Source organism: Lissotriton helveticus, chromosome 8, assembly GCF_964261635.1.
Source record: "Lissotriton helveticus chromosome 8, aLisHel1.1, whole genome shotgun sequence".
NCBI classification, from domain to species: domain Eukaryota; kingdom Metazoa; phylum Chordata; class Amphibia; order Caudata; family Salamandridae; genus Lissotriton; species Lissotriton helveticus.
Window position 1 is genome coordinate 169,941,873 of NC_136069.1, and position 22,973 is coordinate 169,964,845.

Here is a 22,973-nt window from a genome sequence, read left to right on the forward strand (position 1 = left end):
TAATTTGCGGAATCTAGATACAAATCTTCAGCATAATATTTCAAATCAGAAAAAAAAGCTTCCACGGCCTGAACATCCCAATCATCAGAACGTATATTTTGTTTAATCACTTCCCCCATAGAAACCCTTAGGACTTTTGGGACATTAATAACCTCTGTGGGTCCGTGAATTTGAAATCTAATAGCATCCCACACAATCCCATCTAAGACGGGCCAAGCAGTTATGTTAACAAAAGCCAGGTCCCTCTTTAATCTGTGTGATGAGGAATGGGGAGCCAATGTTTCATTAATGTCTCGAATGTATGTTCTCTCTTCAACATAGTGTAGGTTGACAAGGCGGAAAAAGTAAACCACAAATCCAGTAGACATGAACAGGTAAATCGAAAAAAGCACCAACCAAATGTAGGTCCAAGGAGGAATCAAAAATGTTTTTTAAACCATGATGCAAAAATTGAGGTTTTTGAAGGGGACTTTGATGTGTGAGAGTCTGTGTCAAATGAAAATCTGGACTCTGTAGCCAAACAGGTTTGCAAATCAGGCATCGATAAGTCAGTGGGGTAAGTATATTCAGTCTCATCAAGGTGAGCATCAGATGGAGAACTTAACAAAGGACTTGAAACTTCAGGCATCTCAAAGGCAACATTGGGCCTGGGGTTAGCAGCCGGGGCCAAAACAGAATTTCTCAAAATCGCTGGACATGAGACTGCACGAGTCATACTAAGAAGAAGAAGAATCGACCACTCTGTGTAGTTTGACATTGTCAATGGAGATGTACCTTTGTTCTTTATGACCTGGAAGTGGTGGTAAAATGACTGTTCTTGTGCCCTTCACGCCAAGCACTGGAACTGGAGCTCGATATGAGGGACTAAATTCTTTCTTGTTTTCGATCTTCTCTCAAACCAGTGCTCCAACTTGGGGTAGCCAGCCAACTACCGGAATCTGCAACGCAGCTTCAGATGTGGAGGGCAAGTGTTCCTTTGCAAGACTGTCTCTCGTCTCTTGTAGATTCTGTAAAACATGACCATGTTCATCTACGTCAAAGGGGGCAGCAACTCCCGCCTGGTCTAGACCGTCAAGGTCCGGGACGAACATTTTGATACCAAAGAGCATTTTGTATGGAGTCCGCCCACCCAGAGACCTTCTAGGGAGATTATTAAGTGCACGTTGCTATTTAGGTGGGCCAGCCAGTTCCTGCCAGTGCCTATAACTCTAGCTGTCAAAGACTGCTTTAAATCTCGGTTAATTTGTTCCACAACACTATTACCTTCAGGTCTGTATGGAGACGAAAACTTGACTTGGACCCCCAACGAAGTCATGGCATCCTTATACGCCTTAGAGGCGAAAGCAGGACCCTGATCAGAATGGTAGGTGCCACAGGCAAAAATCCCTACAAAGACACGCAAGTCTCTTATGACAGTTCGCGAATCAGCGCTGCGGTGTGGCCACACCCGCACAAAGCGTGTGCAAGAATGAACTGCAACGAAGATGTACTCATACGCAGTATCAGAGGAAAGAGGACCGCAGTGATCCAAATAAACACAACCAAGTGGTTTGTTAGAAATGTACAACTGTGTCTGGGGCGGACGCGTAGCAGTTGAAGGCTTAATCTGCTGGCAAATATCACATTGAAGGACATAATCACATTGTACAGTCCCCGCCACCAGAAACGTTGTTGTAGCTGAGATACAGTAGCCGAAACGCCCGCATGCGCAGACGCTAAACCTTCATGGGCTGCAGTAATCAGCGCTGGCCTGCGGTCCGCGTTGGGAATCAACCGTTCACCAACGTCAGGTATTTTCATATAAGGAACTTTATCAGGACTTAAGTGGTATGCATACTTCGAAGGGAACCCCCTAGGATATTTACTTCCCTTCTCAGTCGCAGCAACAGCGGCCAAGACATCATCATCATTCTTACTTTTGGAACGTGTAACTTCTGCTACCAAATATGTCGATACTGCTGATTTTGCGGCCTCATCGGCCAATGAATTGTCAACAGCGTGAACTCCCACGCGCTGATGACCTAGAGAAGGAATTACAAACACGAGTGACAACTGATCTTTATGTTCTGCCACTCGGACCCAGATCATTTTAGGATATGGTGTAACAACCAACATGCGTTTTCCCTGCGACAGTGCATGTTCCTTAAGAATCGGCATTGCACTGCTGTCAAGACTTTCTCCACAGTGGAAAACCGCATTTCAGCCGAAGTGTACAAGTGTGACTTGTAAGCGATAGGCACTGTGTCACCTCTTTAAAAGTAAGGTAAGTGAAACACACCGCCCCAGGTATGATTCTTATCACCAGGTTGGTGTTGTATTCGGGAATATAGGTACGCCCGAAATTCTAAAATCCCAGCAAGGACTGTAATTTTTTGAGTGTTGTAGGAGCACGCAGCTGTGCGCATTTCTCCAAGAAGTGAGGAGCCAACCATCGACCTTCATTGTTGAGCTCGTAGCCCAGGAACAACACTGTGTATTCTGCAATGTGAGACTTTGCAAAGTTGAATTTGTAACCGAAGTCCGCAAAGTTACAAATTATGCGGTCAACACAACACAGATGGTCCCAAATGTCGTCGTCTGTGAGATAGATGTCATCCACATACGAACACTCATCTAGGTCTACTCTCCCCAAGAGAGAAACAATGCGGGCAGCAAACACACCTGGACTATTCTTATAGCCCATGGCCAGGCGTTTAAATTGGCGTTGTTTGCTGCCACTGGTAAAACTGGTCTATTGGGAACTTAGACCAGACAGATTGTGGGCCAAAAAAACGTTGGATATGTCAGGGGTGGTCTTAAACCTTTTACGCATAAGACCATCCACTAAAGCAGAGCCGTGGGTAATTTGAACTGCACAGTACGGCAATGCGAGTTTAAATGCCGGTAATCCAATACCAAACGGTACGAACCGTCAGGCTTGGTCACAGTAAAAAGTGGGTTATTCATCGGTGACACACAAGTTTCAATCACTCCTTGATATTCCAATTGTTCAAGGATTTCCGCAACGGAAGCCTTAGCTTCACGCCGGATAGGATATTGAGGTTAAGGCTGTGGCATAGACCGTAAGGGAATCTCGTGGTGCGGGGAACATTTATCCCAACCACAGTGCATATGGTACAGAGCCGGCACAAGGGCTTTAGTCCACTCTTCTGCAAAATTCAGCGCATGCTCCTTAGACACTGTGTGCGCTAAACTAGGGAGGATTACCTCCTCCCCTCTCAGAGCAGCGAGAACAAAGGGCGGGGGCCAGTCAGTCTCCGCTAACAAAATGTCATAGGTAGTTGGAAGATTTTCCCAAAATACCCCTTGTATGGTACGTTGTATGTCACCTTCAATTAAAAGGACAATTTCAAAAAGCCTGTCAGGGGAAGCTACTCTAGTATCAGCTGTCTCTACAACAACATATTGGTCAGTCCCTGTCACCTTCAATAGTGGACGCAGGGCCTCTCGCACTATGGTAATCTCTGCCGCGCTGTTCAACAACGTCAGCGCCCATGTCTGATTCCGAAGCTGCGTTCTCACTATCTATGGAATATCTCGCTGTTAAAGCGGCAACTTTCTTTTTCTGAAACGGGTCTTTTCTGTGAAGAATCATCCTGCTTGCCTTTGCTGTCTTTCGGGCGGGGCTGGTCGTGACTCTGCTGGCCACCCCTACCTCTTCCGCCGCTTCCACCACCGGACGAAGAGGAGAGCGTTGATCAGGAACCTGAAATCGATCAAGCGGCTTAATCATAGTGTGGTCGCGCAAATCATAAACGCGCTCAGTAGGCGCAGGCACTGGTGATGGGGGACGGGACTCCTGTTTCTGTTGCTGTTTCCCCTGTTTTTTTATTTCTGTTCCAATTTTTCTTTGGAGCTGTGGGTTGAACGTCCGTTTCAGACTTCGCACCCTGAGTTTGTTTTTGATCTTTAGCAGAAAAGGGCTTGACACCTAAACTATTGCGGCCGATGGTCTTATAAGCCGCCGTAATAATTCTCAGTAACTGTCGGGGTTTGTCGGCATCGGGGACATCGCGCAAGGCATTAGCCACCTGAAAGTTCACCGCATCTCCCTTTACATTAGAAAGGACGCGATCGGAAACTACGTCAAATGTGCCAACGAGTCTCATTCCCATTTCAACCGCAGCCTCGGGTCCGTGTTCGTCCTGAACATGCTTAATGACCTTCGGAAGGACAGCGATTGACGGAGTGTCGAAGCACCTCGTGTACACTTCCGCAAAAATTCTCCCCCATGACTCGCAGTCACCGGCTTCTGGTACCAAGTCCTTGGGTAAACTAATTGTAAGAATCCTGTGTATTCCTACGGGAGTCGAATTAGGAAACACTGCTTCCAGCTGGTCAAACTTCTCGGCAAAATTATCCTTATCTTGGGGACGCTTGCCCATTACTGCATTGACCATCACGGCGCTAAGCTTCATTCCGCTCGGTCCAGCTGGAAGGGCCACAATTCCAGGGGCCTGCGGGTAATATATTGAACTAGGGGCCCTAATAACACTAATAGAAGTCATACAGGGTCCGTAATTCAGCAACGGCAACCTGCCCTGCACAAGGATGCGGGGTGAATCCAGCCAAAACGGGCCAAGAAGCGCCTGGAATGGACAAAGGACCCAATCTAGCCACCGTTAGTGTGGGGAAGGGCGCCATCAAACCAAACACAGTGCTGCCATGCAGAAATCAGAATCTCCTGTGTCCTATAAGGGACATATTCCCCGGGCACGGCTGAGTGAGTGTAAGTGTGAAAAACCTGCGTAGCCACATCCACTGCAGGAAATGTCACCCAAGAGTAGAAAATCTCAAACGGGTAAGCAATCTCAGCACTCACTACCAAAATCACTGCTATGCCCTCCGAACCAACATTATATGTTTGCAAATAATTGCTAACCACAATGCGACTATGTTGCGGTATAACAATGTTAGCTATAGTGACACAGGGAAGAAAAGGTACAATGTAAAACAATGTAGCACAACTGGGTAGTAATTTAAAAGGAAACTGTTTTGAAAGATTCAAGCTTGAAAAGACCTATGTAACTATAGGTAGCTTTGTCCAACGCCACTGTTATCCTGAAACAATAGTGAAGGGGCTAAGGACTGAATGAAGTACTACTCAAGCGTCATGTAATAAGAACACCAGCGTTGGGCGCCATGTAGCAGGGATTCTGCTCCTACACAGAACTGTGCCTAGAGACTTGGAACCTCCGTGAATTAGGCTGTGCCAAAACTCACCTTAGTAGCCAAAATCCCCTACCAGACTAACAATCAGTGTCTCAGTAGTTCTTCTATAACCCCAATGATTAGATAACCCAGAACATGGAACTTAGATTACCTCAGGCAATGTGGAACACATGAACACTCTTTCGTTATACTCTCATACCAGTCCAAAACGGGGAGTAAAAAGAGAACAAGCAAGTTTGAAATATTTATTTCTAATGCCGTGTTCTCATGCGCAGTATCATAGCTAATACAAGCAGACATATAAGCAACAAGATTATCAGCATAGTTACTATAAAAACCACAAAAGGAGAAAGCATGTTACAATGCTAAATGAAACGGGTTTAGAATATACCTATATTTCACCCTCACTTGCTAGTAGGTAATTTTATATCCACAGAAGGTTTCTTGGGATTACAAGGGTGGCCCCATACCTCTGGTCCTAGCAGAAATGGATCACATCCGTTTCTGCAACAGATCTCTGCATGCGAATGTTCTCCAAGTGCGTTGTATAATGCACGCAGTGCATTATTAAACGTGCCAAAATCAGAGGTGGCCGCAGCTGCATATATGTTATTTCTAGAACGTGCGCTGATCAGTCCAAACAAAAACCACTGTGTTGAAATAACCTTGAAGGCCTCGGCACTCACTGTTCAGACAAAGCTTACCAAGCAAGGCTGCTAGTATAGAAAAACATATTATTCTTGTGTGAAGCAAAACACTTTGCTTAACTCTGAACATTTATAATAATGTGTGCCGTGTGCAGAGGCTGCAGAAAGGAAAAAATTGCGTTTAAACTTATAATAAGCTCATGTCAACTTAACACAGTGTAAAGGCAAGGCTCATCCCCATGACAACTTGTGTGATTCTTTCTTGTGTGAAGGCTTACTGACTGACTATTGTGGTAAATGCACCTGCTTTACACCCTCCTGAACAAGCCTTAGCTGCTCTCCACAGTTACCTCTTGAGAGCTTTGGTTATCAGGGCCCAAGACACTATGACTAAGGGCTGTCTGGACTCAGTGCCTCACCATAAGTGGACACTATATACTGAGCCAGTCTCCTACATCCTTCTCTTCCATGGCATCTTCTTCAATAGTCGTAAGCACTGAATAGTCTCACCCAGGTGCGGTGATTCCCACCCCCCCCTCCACGTGAGCTGGACTATTAAGTGCTTATGACTTTGATGAACTAGGATTACAGGTAAGCCGTTTATTCTAATGAATATGTTGATTCCATGATTCAAATTATATGAACATTGCATTGATTTCTTAACAATTGATTTACAAATGATTCTGATACTTGGTTTTATGTCCTGTGTTCATTGTTGTACTTTTATGCTATCCTAGTGGAGGTGGAGCGCGGCAAGAAATTGACAGGATGTGTACGTTTTAGCTCTGCGTTTCCAGGAAGCATGTATCAGCACATAAAGATGCACCGGAGGATTCTTGGTCACCTTTCTTCGGTTTACTGTGTAGCCTTTGATCGCACTGGACAAAGAATTTTTACGGTAGGTAGTTGCTGTATCTAATTATACTGCAGAACAGTCTTTTGTAATGAATAGTTATGCCTTACCATGTGAAGTTCTGTTCAAAATTTTAGGCAGTTTTATTTTTAAGGCAGAATAACCGTTCTTGGTAAATCATCTTACATTTAAACTAGGTGGCACATGAATTTAGCATTTCATAATCCTATTTCAATTAGCCCCTTAGACTATAAATCAGTCTTGTTGCTGATTGCGTTAAACAATCAATCATAATTGATGTTGAATTTTGTTCTTGCATGCCTTTATAGAGCAATCCATTTTCAATTTAGTATACTATTTTTAGAAACCTATTGAGGCATTTTAAAACCCCACTCTTCCATAGTCTGAATGCATGTTTCTTCCAGAGACTTGCATCTTCCAGAGGCAGTATGACTGCTTTGTAGGTCATGCACACTCAATTTTTAGCATATGCTTATTGTAAGTGTGGTATATTTCAAATCATTAAGTCTACTCTCCTGCTGATTTTGAGGTTTTTGACGCCAAATATGTATATTTAAAGCAAACAAAATGCAACATGTGATTAATTTAAAAAGTGTACATTTTTATATGAATTAGAGGAGGCATATTCTTGTTTTGTAGCATTTTTTCTAGCGCTTCATATGTTTAGCAAGATCGTGAACTACTCCACCACTCTGTAGTCTTGGTTCCACAACAATCACTTGTCCTCACCAATAACTTTGCACCTCCCCAACCAGTCGGCAATACACATATTTGTTATAGTGCATTTCATTTTTGCCAAATGTTGTGTTGAATAAAGTTGAGCAAGGGGTTGATGGTTCTCAAAAATACATTTTAGCATGGGAACACCTTTAAGAAATTTTCATTGGAGGGAAAAAAGCTGAATGAAAGCTGACCAGCCTCTGTAGGTTATGTTGTGTTGGGTTGCATTATTTCATGCATTTTCTTGCAGCCTAATGGAAGATGTGTTCTAGCATTTGTAAAGTACTTCTTAGCACTGGTAAGGCCATGAAGTGTTACAATTTGTATCTGGGTCCTATCACTCTTAACTGCATGATTGATAGGAAATGGCATGTAGTTTGGCCTACGTGGTAGGTGTTGTGTGCGGTGCTTCAAACATAGTGCAAACAACTATGATGAATATAAGATTGGGATGTTGCAAAGCTCGGGAATAGACATCTGTGTTTAAGTACTGTTTTAGAAGGGGGAGGCTGGGGTGTAGCTTGGCCATAGAACATGGCAGATGCTCTTCAGTAAGCTCTGAGGTCAGCAGAGCCAGCTTCTGGCCTGTTCCATTGTCAAAGGCCCCAAGACAATGCTGACAAGTGATACAATGCCCTGGTGCTCATCTGAGTCATATTTCGGAACAGCCTTGGTTATAAAATGATTCCCCCCCTTAAATCTTGGTTTGGCGGTGGATGTTCTGGACCATCCGGAGTCCTCCTCCGCGAACAAGAAGAGGCAGCTACCCTAAAGGGAGCTCTTTCTTGGAGATCGAAGGCTCCTGTGGTTTGGGCACAGCCTTTCAGCAAAGCCCCCCAAGCAGCCGGCAAGCATGGGCGCAGCCTCCCGACATGGAATAGCCACCTGAGGACCCGGCCTGGCACTGAAACCCCTGCACTGACCTGAGCACAGGAGAATGAAAAATTTCCTAGCTAACGTAACGCAAAGTTTCAATTCTATTAAGGACTGGAGGTGAGGATTATGCCTTCTTTCTTCACTTTAATGGATAGCAGCGAAGATATAACAGAAGACTACATTTCCCATGAGACAAAGGGAACATGTAGTCAAACAAGAAAATACATGGTAACAGCCAATCACAGCACATGAAACCAATGTCCAATCAGGGCTCAGGTAGCCCAACAGTGTCCTCTCTTCCGCCTTCTGAGTGCGCAGTCAGCCTTCCCTCGCTCTTCAGGAGCCCTGTTTGTTGGAGTCCGAGCCTGGGGGCAAGAGGAAACCTATTACCAGAGGAAGCACTGAGCAAGTATTGCCCGAAAGTCATACATAGTACAGAATAAGCAGAGTCTTAACATTTGAATGGACCACATTACTTACTGTAGTACGGGAAGGTATCTCCTCCAGGAATCAAGGGCGACATAATCCTCGCCTCCGAGTCCTTAATAGAATTGAAACTTTTTGTTACATTAACTGGGAAACTTTTCATTCTATGTCGGAACTGGAGGTGAGGATTATGCTTGTTTAAAGCTTGCCCACAACCAAGTAAGCCATATTCAGAATCTGTTTAAAATAAAACCGCTTGAATGTGAAGTGTGAAGACCAGTCTGCCACGTTGAAGATATCTTCCAGACGCGCCCCTAGACTGAAGGCCTTCAAAGCCATGGCTCCCCTTGCAGAGTGTGCCCCAAACTGGCTAAGGCTAATGCCTGCTTCCTGCATCACCCAACTGACCCACCTGGCAATAGTGGGTGAAGAAACTGCCTTAAAGGGTTTCCGAAGCGAAATGAGGAGCGGTCTCTTTCCTGGGGGACGGGACTCCTCCATCATGTCCTCATAAGCTTTTAGGCAATGAACCACACAAAGCTTTGGGGAATCAGGAAACTGTGGATAGGAAATTGATCTGGTATGTCACTTTGTGCATCTAAGCAAAGTAAACGTTACACCATTCGGAGTAAATATTCTGCTAGAAATGTCTAGATCCCGTAGGTCTGACACACGCCTACAAGAAATGAGGAACAGAAGCAGGGCTAACCTTCCTGGAGAGGTACTTATTCTACTGCCAGAATAAAAATAAGTTAAGGACCTGATTAACGTCCCAGAGAGCGGAATAACGCGGTTCCGGAGTTAGGGACAGGCTTATGCCCCGCGATAGACGACAAACAAAGGCGTGTTCACCCACCGGAGCGCCATTCACTGGGACGTGGCCGGAAGAAACTGCTGACCTTAAAGTATTAACAGACCGATCAGCCAAACCCTCAGAGGCCATTTGGGCCAAAAACATCACGATGTGGACCACACCCGTGACCAAGGGATCAAAACCCCGTCGCAATCACCAACGGGTCCATTTGTTCCATGCGGATCTGTACCTGTTGACAGTACTGTCTGCCCATGCCTTCGAGTTAAAGGACTCAGCCTCTCTCAAAAGGCCGTATATAAAGAACAAATGATGCCAAGGACATCAATAACACACTTTTAGTACTAGGTGGGATAGTTAAATTATCCCATCCTGTGACAAAATATATTATCTTAAACACAATAACTTCTTGTATTTATTTTTGTAAGTCAAAAGGCCAGCGGCTTCCCATCTACTCTGGAAATCCGCCACGCCATGAGTCTCAGCGAGTTCGTGGACACCAGCGGATAAGGAGACCCATCCGGACTCATGAGGAGAGTTGGAAACAGGGGGAGTGTGTTAGACCTGGCACCATTGGCGTGGGTCTCCCTTCCATTTTTGCTGTTGCCTCATGTATTTTTGCTGGTGTTAGATGCTTTGGGCACTGTGCCACTGCTATCCAGTGCAACAGTGCAAGTGCTCCCTATTGTAAATAGATGTATTGATTAGTGATTCCATGATTGGATGTTTGGTTTACTTGTCAGACCCTAGTACAGTGCACTGAGTGTGCCCAGGGCGTGCAATCCAAATGCTGCTGGTGGGCCTGCAACACTGGTTGTGCCACCCACAGAAGCAGCCTTGTAAAATGTGTCTAAGTTCTGCCGTTACAGAGCCTGCGTGCAGTCTGGTACTGTCATGCTGACTGGGCAAGTACACCCACTTCCCAGCCTCTAAACCTTCCCTTTTCTTCATATCAGTCACCCCTATGGTAGACCTAAGGGCAGGGTGCATTGTAAATATAAGGTAAGATAAGCCCTGGTGTGTGTGGCATGTCCTAATAGTGAATTACAGCCATTTTCATTTTTCACTATTGCAAGGCTACCTGTTCTCCTTAGGCCAGAATGAGCTGTTAGATTGTTACATGTTTATAATCCTAACAGGCTCAGAGAACATGGTAGAAGTTCGAGTTTAGTATGCCTGAACTCAGAATAATAAAATACTTCTTTTAGTAACGTTTTTTTAATATTCTGTGTTTGCAAATACCACTTTTAGAAAGTGGATATTTACTTGTCTAACTATTCAAACCTGCCTCTGCTAGGTTGTGTATTCCTATGTCTGGTTTTGTGAGTGACCGGGATGGGGGATTCCAAGAGACAGGCGGAGTCACCCAGTGGTGAATAGAGAGATCTGCATCTAGATGGGAGGGAGGAGTTGCACCTAAACCTTGAATAGGGCTGTGCCTGCCTTCCACAATGCTGGCTCCACCTCCTGTGGGGCGTCTGATGTGCCTGCCCTGCACCGCATTTAAAAAGCACTATTATCTGCTGACAAAGCACCACCACTTTGGTGGGTCCTGGTCCTGGGGGTCAACTTTGGGCGCCATCTTAGATTGGGGCATTTCATCAGCGGCGGCCGCCATCTTGGAGCGGACTCGCACGCTCAGGGCTGACTGGAGCGCCTATTTAAAGTTGCTCCCCTACGCGCAGCGGGACGCGCAGGTGGACGCCTTGCCGGAGTCGTGCCGGAGTCCTGCCCGTCTGCGCCCGTCAGCGTCCCCGGAGGCGGCGGGGCGGCGGTAGACTACGGTTCGGCCAGGCGTGGGTGAGGATGATTCGCTATACCTCGGCGACGCTGCGCGCTCTGCAGATCTATTCTTGCTCCTGTCGCGTGGTCTTTCCGGGGCGCTTCAAGGGCAAACGGCGCTGCCCGGCCTGCGGCTGGTCGCCTACTTGGACACCAGCCAACGCCTATAGGCTAGTTGAGGCTCGTGTTAAACATCTATGTCTGCTACTTAATACGAGGTCAGTAGGTAGCCATGCCCTGCACATACATGATCTCCTTGTTAGGGAAAATCCTCTATGTCTTCTCCTGACCGAAACCTGGTTGGGAGAGGCGTCCAATCCGGATATTTTCTCTGCCATTCCATCGACGTATAACATTTTCCGGCAGGACAGAGCTAAGGGAAGGGGTGGCGGAGTAGCGGTGGTGGTGAAGAACGTCTCCTGCTCTGTTCTCTCCTTGAATCCCATTGGGGGCTCTGAGTCTCTTGCTTTTACACTTAGGTTATCCCCAGGCCAAGCGTTTAAGGGGCTGCTGGTGTACAGGCCACCAGGCCCCATGGGCTCTTTCTTTGAGGATTTGCAGATCGCGATCTCCGAGTTGGTGCTATCTACACAGCATTGTGTGGTAGCAGGCGACTTTAATTTCCACCTTGACGTGATAGATGACCCGGATGCTATTAAATTGCTGGATATTACATCTCCGCTGGGCCTCGTACCGTTTGTGTCGGGTCCCACACATGATAAGGGGCATACCCTCGATCAAGTGTTCTCGTCAGTCCCGATTGCTGATATTGAAACCCTGCCGGTGCTCTGGACGGACCATAGGCTGATTAGGTTCTCCGTGCTGGAGAATGGGCGGCTGGACATCAGCGCCCCCACGCTGCCTAGACCAGCTTCGAGAGCGTTGCACAGAGTGTCGCCCGATATGTTGGAGCAGGCGCTTACGGAACATCCCTGCCACCTCTCGGGGGATCTGGAAAGAGACACTGAGGCTCTGCAGTTGTGGCTGACTGAAAGGTTGGAGGATCTCGCCCCTAAGTCAGCCCCCCGGTCCACGGTAATACGGCAATCTGCGCCGTGGTTCACGGAGGCGCTGCGTGTGGCTCGCAGCCAATGTAAGGTTGCAGAGCGGGCCTGGCGCCTTCAGTACGACGGGGAGGCTAAAAGTGCCTATAGGGCGGTTGTGAAGGCATATCACGGGACATCCTGGGCGCCAAGAAAGAATATCTTGCTAGGAGGATTGAGGCGTCGGCGAACTCCTGTAAGGAGATCTTCACGATTGTGAAGGAGTTCACGACCCCTAGTTCCCACTCACCCCCGCCAGTATCATCGGATGCGTGGGCGTGTGATCTTGCCAGTTTTTTTACGAACAAGATCAAGGCGATTCAGGCCTCCTTCTCGGAGAGCTCGGAGGAGGGTTGTTGCGGCCCCGGGGCGGGTCATGGGTTACCGTCCATGCCGGTCGCTGTGTTGTCAGACTTTCCAGCTGTTTCCAGCGATGCGTCCCGGGTGCTGTTGGCCAGTCTTAAATCAGGCTCGCCACTAGACCCATGCCCTGCCAAATTTTTGGCCGGGATGGCGGCGGTGGTGAACCCCCTGGTCAACCCCATCCTCAATGCCTCCTTGAGGGAGGGGAGTGTCCCACGCACCTGGAAAAGGGCGATGGTAATTCCCCTCCTGAAAAAGCCTGGTCTTGATGCTATGGTTCTGGCCAATTATAGGCCAATTTCACTTCTCCCGGCTCTGGCTAAGATCACAGAGAAACATGTCCATGGCGTCTTGTCGAGCTTTTTAGAAGCCAACAATCTGCTCCATCCATCCCAATCCGGATTCCGCCCTAATTTCAGCACGGAAACGGCGTTGTTGGAGGTCTCGGAGATCATCAGGGAGACTTTGGATGTGGGCGGCAAGGCCATGTTAGTCATGTTGGACCTGTCGGCGGCCTTTGACACCGTCCCCCATGAGGCGCTCCTCGCCAGGCTTTATGACATCGGCATTAGGGGGACGGTGTTCAAATGGTTTACATCTTTTCTTGAAGGCCGCCGCCAGACGATCTGGGTCTCCCAGAGCTCCGCCGAGATGCCGCCATTGGGAGTCGGGGTTCCACAGGGTTCGGTGTTGAGCCCGTCATTGTTTAACATCTTCATGTCCCCTTTGGCGGTGGCGGTGGAGGCCTATGGGGCCCAGATCGTATCCTACGCCGACGACACGCAACTCCTCTTCACTTGCGGTAAAGACCAGGCATTTGATGGAGAGAGTATTCGGGGCTGTCTGGGAATGGTCTTCGACTGGTTCCAGCAGAATAGTTTAAAGGCCAACTCCAGCAAGTCGGAGGTCTTGTTCTTTGGTTGTGCCACTGACCCTGATTGGCGGCAATGGTGGCCCTCTGATATGTGTCCTCCTGCACAGTCATCACAGGTTGCCAAAAACCTTGGTATCAAGCTGGATAACAGGCTCTCACTCAGAGCTCATGTCCTGGGGTTGGCCGGCACCTGTTTCGGTATTCTGAAGATGCTTCGCAAGTTCTTACCACTGCTGTCTGTGGAGCATAGGCGGATTACTGTGCAAGCGCTCATTGGATCCAGGTTGGATTATGCCAACGCACTTTTCCTTGGCCTTCCGGATTATTTGGTCCAGCGCCTGCAGGTGGCACAAAACTCTGCTGCCCGTGCCATTTTTGGCCTGCACAGGCGAGCACGAGCTTCTGGGTTGCTGCACACGCTTCACTGGCTGCCTATCCGGAAGCGGATCATGTTTAAATCCCTGACGCTGATGCACAAAGCATTGTTTGGTGTAGGTGCTGGATACCTGCGGCGAAGATTGGCCTTCTATTGCCCAGCCCGCTCACTGCGGTCCGAATCTCTCTTTAATGCTGTGGTTCCACGTGTGAGGAAGGCCCGCACTGGGGGGCGCTCTTTCAGCTTCAAGGCCCCCCAGCTGTGGAACTCGCTTCCGCTGGCGCTTCGCAGCACCTCCAATCTGTTTCAGTTCAGGAAGAGCCTGAAGACTTGGCTTTTTTAATCTCTAGGCTTTTTCTGGTGTTTTTTTTTTCTTTTCTTCTATGTATCTGTTATTTCTTGTTGTGTTATTCTACATCGAGCTGCCTGTGGAAAGCGCCGGGACACTCTTCTAGAGTAGCCGTGCGCTATATAAACTTAATATAACATAACATAACATAACTGTGAAAGGAAAGGAGAAGTCTTGTAAACAGAGTGCTTCAGTACTGGTTTGGACTGGGCAAAGGCCCCTCTCCCCTCAGAGAACAAAGGATTTTGGGGTACAAATATTGGGACCCTGATACCATGAAATTAGATCACTTTTGGACTACAAGAAGAAACCTTTACTGAGGGGAGGAACATGAAGAAACTGAGGAGAGACTATTCCCAAGCTGAAGTGTTGCTTGGGGGATTGGCCTGCAGTGGTTGCCTTACTGCCAAAGGAAGGAGAAAGGAACTTTGTGTACTTTGCTTTCAACTTGTGAAGGATCTCCAAGGGCTTGGAAAAGAGCTTGCTTCCTGCTGAAGTCTCGGGGACAACAGACTTCAACCCCCAGCTCCCCAGGGTTCTTTTAGAAGTGCCTTCTGCTGTTTTGGGCCTTTCTGAGGAACTGCGTGTCGCAAGGAGCTGGGAGCACGACTCAACGAGAAGAAGCGTGTCGCTGGGCCTGCCGTCGCAACTCCGAAGGAGGGTGTCTCTGCTGGAACTGTCGCACTGCACCGCATCGGAGAGAAGCGTGCCGCAACGAAGAGGAAACGTGTCGCCGTCGCTGCTGCTGCCGTTGCAACTCCGAAGGAGTGTGTCGCCGCTGGAGCTGTCCCACTGCACCGCATCAGGAGAAGAATCTCGCAACGAAGTCGGAGTGTGTCGCAGTCGCTGTGCCTACCGTCGTAACTCCGAAGGAGGTTGTCGCCGCTGGAACTGTCACACTGCACCGCATCGACCAAGAGCACCTTGCATCCCCGAGAAGCGCGCTGCCGTCGGAGCTGCTGCCGTCGCATCTTGGATGTCGCCGCTGTAGTTGTCGCATCGAGCGGAAGCTTTACGCATCGTGGGAGAAGAGCGGCTCTCTTGTGGCAATGTGGGAATATAGAACCCTAGTGTAATTTTCCCGATTCATGCACATATATAGGTATAATTCACCTAATCCTTATATAGGCATAGGAATCATTGCCTTGTTTAGTCTTAGACTGTGCAGCCCAAATACGGCATGGCTACTTCCACTAAACTCCGAGAATCCACAATGATTTCTTTGAAAAACCAGCCTTCAGCAGTCAGGGACTTCCCCCTGCTTGAATACTAATTTATCCAAGAACTCCTGGAGTTTTCAAGGAACTGAGGCACTAGTGACGATATTATGTCCAAACTTACGTCAAACTCGGCACCTTCAAAGTATAAATATGCCTACATTTGCCCAGTCAAACACGCGGTGGTTTAGGAGCAGATTGACACACTTCTGCTGCAAGTGCCGAAGGAAGCCGACCCTCCAACTGACGCACTGAGAAGTCGCTGTCTATTCTCTTGCCGAGAAATCCAGCCCCGATATTTCCAGGCTACCCTTGCGGGTTGCTGGGAGATCGAGTCCTGAGAGAGAGATACAAGAAATCTATCATTCTAAAACCAAGGTACGGAGCTGATTAGACCCATAGAGAATTCTTGGAACAGATTCTTGGCAGAAAATTACTAGACTTAAGCTACACCCCCTTACTCCTCCCTCGTACTAGACTTAGGTTAGGTACACCAGGGTAGGCGTATTTTAGAAGCACCAGTTGAGTACTTTTAGCCACTATTTTATCACTGTATGTATTTTATGCATTTTATGTATTCTATGTTTATGGCTTAGAAACCATATCATGCTCTTACAGTACTATTTTATAATACTGTCCGTGTTATATGCATTGTACTTCTCAACTAGCATTTCAATTGTAGCAGTGCATTTCTTATGCTTAAGAAAGAAGACTGTTCAATAAATACTTTTATTGAAAACGCCAGTCTCTCTATTTCTAAGCAACTCTGGTGAAACGAAGCATGCACATCTGACTGAGTGAAATAGCCAACTATTGTTTCCGCGACTCTAGAGATACGTTTCATTCTGGGGAAACAAAGTTGTCATGTTATATGGTTGTCCGAGACTAATCCCTTCTTGTACTTTCGAGAAAGTTTCTAGTGACCTCTGAGCTAGCTGGCACTCACAATTAAGTCTAATATATTCGGCAGAGACCTAGTCGTCTTAAGTCATACGTCTAAGCTGCAGGATATATTATTCCAATGCGCAGAGCCTATTGGGAATATAGGAACTACACTACACCACTGGAGCTGCTGCCGTCGCATCGTAGATGTCGCCGCTGTAGACCACACATTGAACTGAGAACTGCTTGTATCCCCGAGAAGCGTGCCGCATCCGGAAGATCTTCACATCTTTATTTCTTTGCACCTGAACGTTGCCGCATTTCCCATCTCTGCGACATTGCTTGTCGTGGAAGCGCAACGCAACCTAAGGTACATTGACGCAGATTTCTTTGCACCTGAACGTTGCCGCATTTCCCATCTCTGCGACATTGCTTGTCGTGGAAGCGCAACGCAACCTAAGGTACATTGACGCAGAGTGTCGCATCTCAGAACTGAACTGAACTAAGCTTAAATCTACCATCTTAAAGTAATCATAGTGTGTATTGGTGTCGTTTATGGTCTTGTGGCAACTCTATATAAAGTCTACTTATTTTTGATATAAAAACCTGTGTGGTGTCCATTTGTAGTGTTGTCACTGAGTTACTGTATGTGGTCACAACTGCTTAACTTACAACGTCTCTGAAGTAAAGCCCTTCTGCTCGTGCCAAGCTACCAAGGGGGTGAGCAGGGGTTATTTTGGGAGTGTAATCCCCTTATCCTGACTAGAGGAGAGGGTCCCTATTTGTCACAAGTACCCACATGTGCCAACTAGAGACCTCCAAATCGAACAGAATAGCATTGGAAAATCTCAAGCAAGTTCCAGTAGAACCGGAAACCCCCTTGAGACTTCCACAGCGGGGTGATCACCACCAGATCTGCCGCTTGCCTGTGAACTTACGAACCTGCGCAGTCACCCTCGTGATCATTGCTAAGGGCGGGAATGCGTAGCCCTGTTCCGCACTCCAACTCTGGAGGAAAGCATCCGTCGCTTTCGCCAGAGGATCCGTCCGCCTGCTGAAAAAACGAGGGACCTGGTGGTCCAGTCTGGGCGCAAACTGGTCCACCGAGAAAGGACCCCAAAGGTCGCTCAGCCTCGCGAAAACAGATTGGTCCAAGCGCCAGAGACTGGAATCCCGAAAGTGGCGAGATTGGAAATCAACTTCCAAATTGTCCCGGCCCGGGAGATTCTCCGCCGTGACGGAGACCTGATTGTCGAGGCAATACTGCCAAAAACTTGCCACCAAATCCGATAGGGCCTTTGACTTGGTGCCCCCCAGATGCTTCACATAACGGACCGCCGAGATGTTGTCCATTTTTAGGAGCACACAAGACTTCACTGAATCTCTCGTCCAGCAACGCACTGAGAAGGACCCTCCTAGAAGCTCCAAACAGTTTGTGTAACTTTTGTTCGTCGGGTGACCACAACCCTCCTGTAGAGAGATCCCTGCATCTTGCACCCCAACTGAGGCTGCTGGCATCCGATTCTATCACCATGCCCGTAGCAGAAGCGAAGATTGCCCTTCCGTTCCAAGCCTCCATGTGGTCCTACCACCTCTGTATTTCAGACCTTGCCTCGACGGACAAGAGGACTTGGTGTGAATACGGATACCCTTTGCAAAGGAAGAAACCTTTGAGGCATTGCAGAGCTCTGTAAGGGAGCGGGCACGGGAAGATGGCTTGTGTGGAAGCAGACGAAAGACCTACTTCCCGAGCCAACTGGCGAAGGAAAATCCGTTGTTTGGCCAGAACACGATGCAAATCGTGGCGAATTTTGGTCACTTTCCTGCCTGGAAGGCTGAGAGTGGAGGCAGTGGAGTCTATGACGAATACCAAAAATATGATGCTCTGGGTGGGCTGGAGCAGAGATTTCTTCTCGTTGATCAAAAACCCTAGATCCTGAAGGAGCGACTCTGCCGTCTGAAGTTGTTGCAACAGGCGGTCGGGACAAGCGCCATCAAGAGAAGATCGTCGAGGTATACGATCATCCTGACACCCCTGGAGCATAAGAATTCCCTGCAACGCTATGCGCCAGACCTAAAAAGGGGGAGGAATCCTATATTCTATGATACTCGGGACGTGGTAACGACAGGAAACAAAAAGGTCCATGGTACAGATTATCGGGATCATGTGTTGAACCAAAGCCTGATGCAATATAACAAATCATATCTTAATGCACAGTGATGAAACACGCTAAATAAACATAAAAACAATGAAATTCAAATTCCACATTTACTCAATATGCTTGATTAAAATTTGTTATCAAAAGACTAGACATGGTGGAGAGGTGTGTGTGGCTCACTGGTTAGAGGTGGCAGACCTGTAAGCAGAGAATGGCCCGGGACCAGGGTTCAATTACCGACGCGGCAGGGTCTTGGACCAGGGTCAACGGACGCGATAATTCTCGCCTCAGTGCCTACTCTAACCAGGGAACACACTCGGTAACTCTGGGCATTAAGCTTGCCTCATCTCTACAACGGCCCCCCACAGACGCCGGGGATGCCTGGTTACACCCTGGAGATACCCAGAAAGGGACCATCTCACAGGGAAAACCAGGACGGGTTCCCAGCGGTCTACAGCGCCAGGACACTCGGGTAGAGTAACAGTGCGCTTTACAAGTATCCCACATTTACATTTACATGGATTAAAAACATGTAATTAAAACAATCCATAGATTACTACACACAGTGTTGAAAAACATGAAGAAAACTACACAAAAGGGTCGATGCTGTGTTTCGGTGTAACTTGATAGACACCACCTTTAGGACAAGAGTTTTCTAAAAAGATGTAGAAGTTCTTTAGTTTTCTTTTTTTTTAAATTGAACCTTCTTCAGGATACGTACTAGGTTGAAAATACCTTTTTATTATTTGGTACTCATGATAATAGTTGCGTTGTTTGAGACACCAGAACAATCAAAGAATTAAATATACTTAAAACCATTAAGCAGAAGGGAGCTTTACCTCCACAGAGAATAGGTGCACCGTGATTGTGCCACCAACTCTTGTTCATACCCTGCTTTTTTCTATCATTAAGACAGACGTAAACCTGATATTGTTGCTTATGAGGATATGTAACTTGGAGGATAAAATCCGATGCGAAATGTACGGTCTCCCTGCTCTAAGCTCATCGACTTCTGGGGTTAGGATACGTCTCATCTCAATTAGTGCCATCAAGCAATTGTTCACTTTGTATTATGTTAGTTTTAAATTAATTCATGAGTTATATTATCTTAAAAATTGCACTTTATCAGCGTTGCAATATGAATGTATGTGAAAGTGAAGTGTCTACAACAGTGCTGTAACCCTGTACTAAATGTTATATCAAAAATGCTTTACATACAAACCTTTTTTGATATTGAAGACATCTAATACCATCATCCTAACACACTACTTGTATATTGATTGAATATTAAATTGTATGCATTAGCTGATGAAATGCAGTTAAAAATATGTTTACAAAAACTACTGTTTTAGAAATGGTTAATATTCTAAAGTTCAGGCTGTCATAGAGTGCATAGCATGTGGCTAGGCGGAGCCCACTAGGAGAGTCTACCCACCCTATGGAAACACTTCTTAGCACGCCATTAAGAGTCTACCTGGAAGTGATAGGGGTACAACCCCTAAAGGCACTGTTATTAACCAGGGAAAATGAGATCACTGTAAATGGGACTGGGCCGCCGTGAGCAGAAACCGCAATGCATTTTTAACAACCTAGATTTCACTGTAGTCTCCTAGGGAAAAGGACAACACATTTTTAGACTGCATTCATGCCCTAAGATTCTCTCATCCTCTTGTATTTGCGCAAGCTTCAGTATGGCGAGCTCTAGTTGGGTTATGACTCAGACCGTAGCCAGACTGTCACTCTACACACTGTCACTAACACAGCGAGAGAGTCTGAGATGTATGCTATTCATTACCATTGTTGTGTGTGGGGATATATACGGATTCTTCACATCTAGTGGGTCATGATGCACCTCCCCTCCATAATGCTAATCAATAGTGCAACTGTTTCTTGTTCAGCATACATTCTTTATGCCTTGCTGTTTGAGTACTAGTTCTAAATAAGTTATTTAACCGGACACATTGGTTTAAATATGAGCAATGAGACAATCTCACTCACTACTGCTATCCGACTGCTTATAGAGGGTAATATTGCTACCCCTGTGCCTATTTTGTACTAGCTATTGGCAAATTTCTAAAGGCTTAGTATTCAGAACTAAAAAGCAAGACCCTTGGTGACAATTTAGAACACACCTGTTTTGATAGCAGAGGCAGCAAACTGGAGTCATGTATCTGTATTCAGTTCCATATTTATAAATCGTATACAGTTGCCACTCTAGAGAGCATTGATGAGATCATTAATGCCGGTGAGAGGAAGCATAATCAGTTAATCGTCACCTCTGTTGCAGTTGATATTTTTTTACATTGCAGTATTTGTCAGGTATGAGTTCTAAAGGTTGTATTTGTCTCTCTTCGTAGGGTTCAGATGATTGTTTGGTGAAAATATGGTCCACTTGTGATGGGCGTTTACTTGCTACACTCAGAGGGCATTCAGCTGAGATTTCTGATATGGCTGTCAACTATGAAAATACACTCATTGCTGCTGGAAGTTGTGACAAAATTATCAGGGTTTGGTGCTTGAGAACCTGTGCACCAGTTGCTGTACTCCAGGGACACACAGGCGCAATTAACTCTTTGCAGGTAAATATTTTCTTTAACTCCTCTTCAATTAATTCTAAGTTGGATGTGCTTTACTTTTTTAGCAGCATCTTGGGTCTTTGCCCTTCCACTATTTTCTGTTCCGTACAAATTTGTTGTGTGACAGAAGTCTGGAAATTTACTTTATGCTTTAATTGCTGATGTACTATTGAGCAACGGAACTGTCACCTGAAGACACAACTTTAGGCAGGATAGAAATGATGAGTTCTGATGAGTATGTGTTCTAGTTTGACGGGTGTGGTTGCACACTGACTAGCAATCCTGTCCCTCGTCCAATTCTACTCCTCCCAAGGCATCCGAGTAAATGCATTGAAAGGAGCACATTTATTTGCTGAAGCTATAGTTTTTGCTTGAAAGTTCATAAGCATTAGAGGGACCTGCTGAAACCTTTTTGCTCCCTTCGTGCCAGTCAGTTAAAAAAGATTACAGTGATTGGTTGTTTTCAAGATACAGGCACTTACGTTTTGGTTCCTTAGGGGTACATCATAGTGGATGCTGACCCTTGATTACCCCTGCCCTATCCCGCTTTCCCTAAAAAACATGGAACTGGTTGGATCTGCAATTTATTATGCCTGTATGATGCTCATATTAAAGTAATAAGAAGTTATCCCCACTACCCCGTGTGAAGCGAGTGACCTGAACTTAGCTTTACTGCATCAACATTTTCAAGCACATTGTGACATTATGTAACTTAATTATCCACTTCAAGTTGCAGACTTGAAATAATCAAACCCATGTGAGGGATCCTAACCGGTAACATCAGAATAATATCTTTTGAATTGTTTTTTAAAGGAAAAATCAAATTAGTCAGCTAAGAGATTAGATGTATAGCTTATTAAACAAGGTATATATTTTGTGTCCGTTTATTAGTGAATATTATAGAATAGCTTGGTCATTAAGCTTTGTGTATACCTTTTGAAGCTGCGATTAACACTTCTTAAAATTCATTACAATGGTCTAAGCTCCCTTTTCCTCCTGCCTTTATAAGTTAAGCGTGTTCTTGGGGTATAATTATTAGCATGTTAATGTATATAGTTATCTGTCTTGTGAACAAAAAATAAACTGTTCATCACTGATTAACATGCTCCTACGGATATTTATCAGTATTTTTGTATCAGCACACAATGTCTCTCCTGAATGTGAAGTGGTTTGTGAGGCTACCTCGGTTTCTACTTTAAATTACTGGAAGGTATGAATATCAATTTATCCGGATTGTTTTTCTCTTCCTTCCATTACTCATGCATCTTAGCTGTGGAGAAGATTGGACTGAATATTTCAATGTTTATTGCTATTAATGAAAATCATGATAGAAAAGAATCAATTATCCATCATAGGTACCTTTTATTAATAGCCAACAACCCACTACCCACCATCATGGGACCATCAGAACGTGAACCTTGTTTTGGGTCTCTTACTTCACTAGAACATCGCAGCAAACTGTGGAATCCACTGCTGCTGTGATTCATGCTGGGAGTTGGTGATTCTCAGCTGCTTTCAAGTGGCAGTGGAGTATTCTTAAGAATTGGGTGATATGGCAAAGGGAAATGTTCTAATGTAATGAAAGTACCCATGAAGTAATGACAGTACCTATGCTGGAGAGCTGGTGTTGATTTTTTTGTTTGAATTTGTTTATTGGGTTTTTGGTTGCATTTACATAAACAATACTTCAGTGATCGGTCGAGGTAAACGAGCATTACAACAATTAAAGTCATTGAGATACAATTGGCGACTTGGATTCTGTTAGACAGACAATGGCCCTGAACTGTGAAATGCTATCGTCCCTTTCTGTGTGCTTTGGTAGCACG

The 22,973-nt window shown here is 46.1% G+C and overlaps 1 protein-coding gene across 4 annotated transcripts in view; it reads left to right on the top strand.

Moving 5' to 3' along the window:
- Nucleotides 1-22,973, top strand: part of BRWD1 (bromodomain and WD repeat domain containing 1) — a 2,464,655-nt gene that overhangs the window by 122,572 nt on the left and 2,319,110 nt on the right. For all 4 annotated transcript variants that reach the window (XM_078656838.1, XM_078656840.1, XM_078656841.1 and 1 more), the window contains 2 exons: nt 6,557-6,717; nt 20,929-21,150. In XM_078656838.1, the coding sequence (XP_078512964.1) occupies nt 6,557-6,717; nt 20,929-21,150 (383 nt within the window). The remainder of the gene's footprint in view (nt 1-6,556; nt 6,718-20,928; nt 21,151-22,973) is intronic.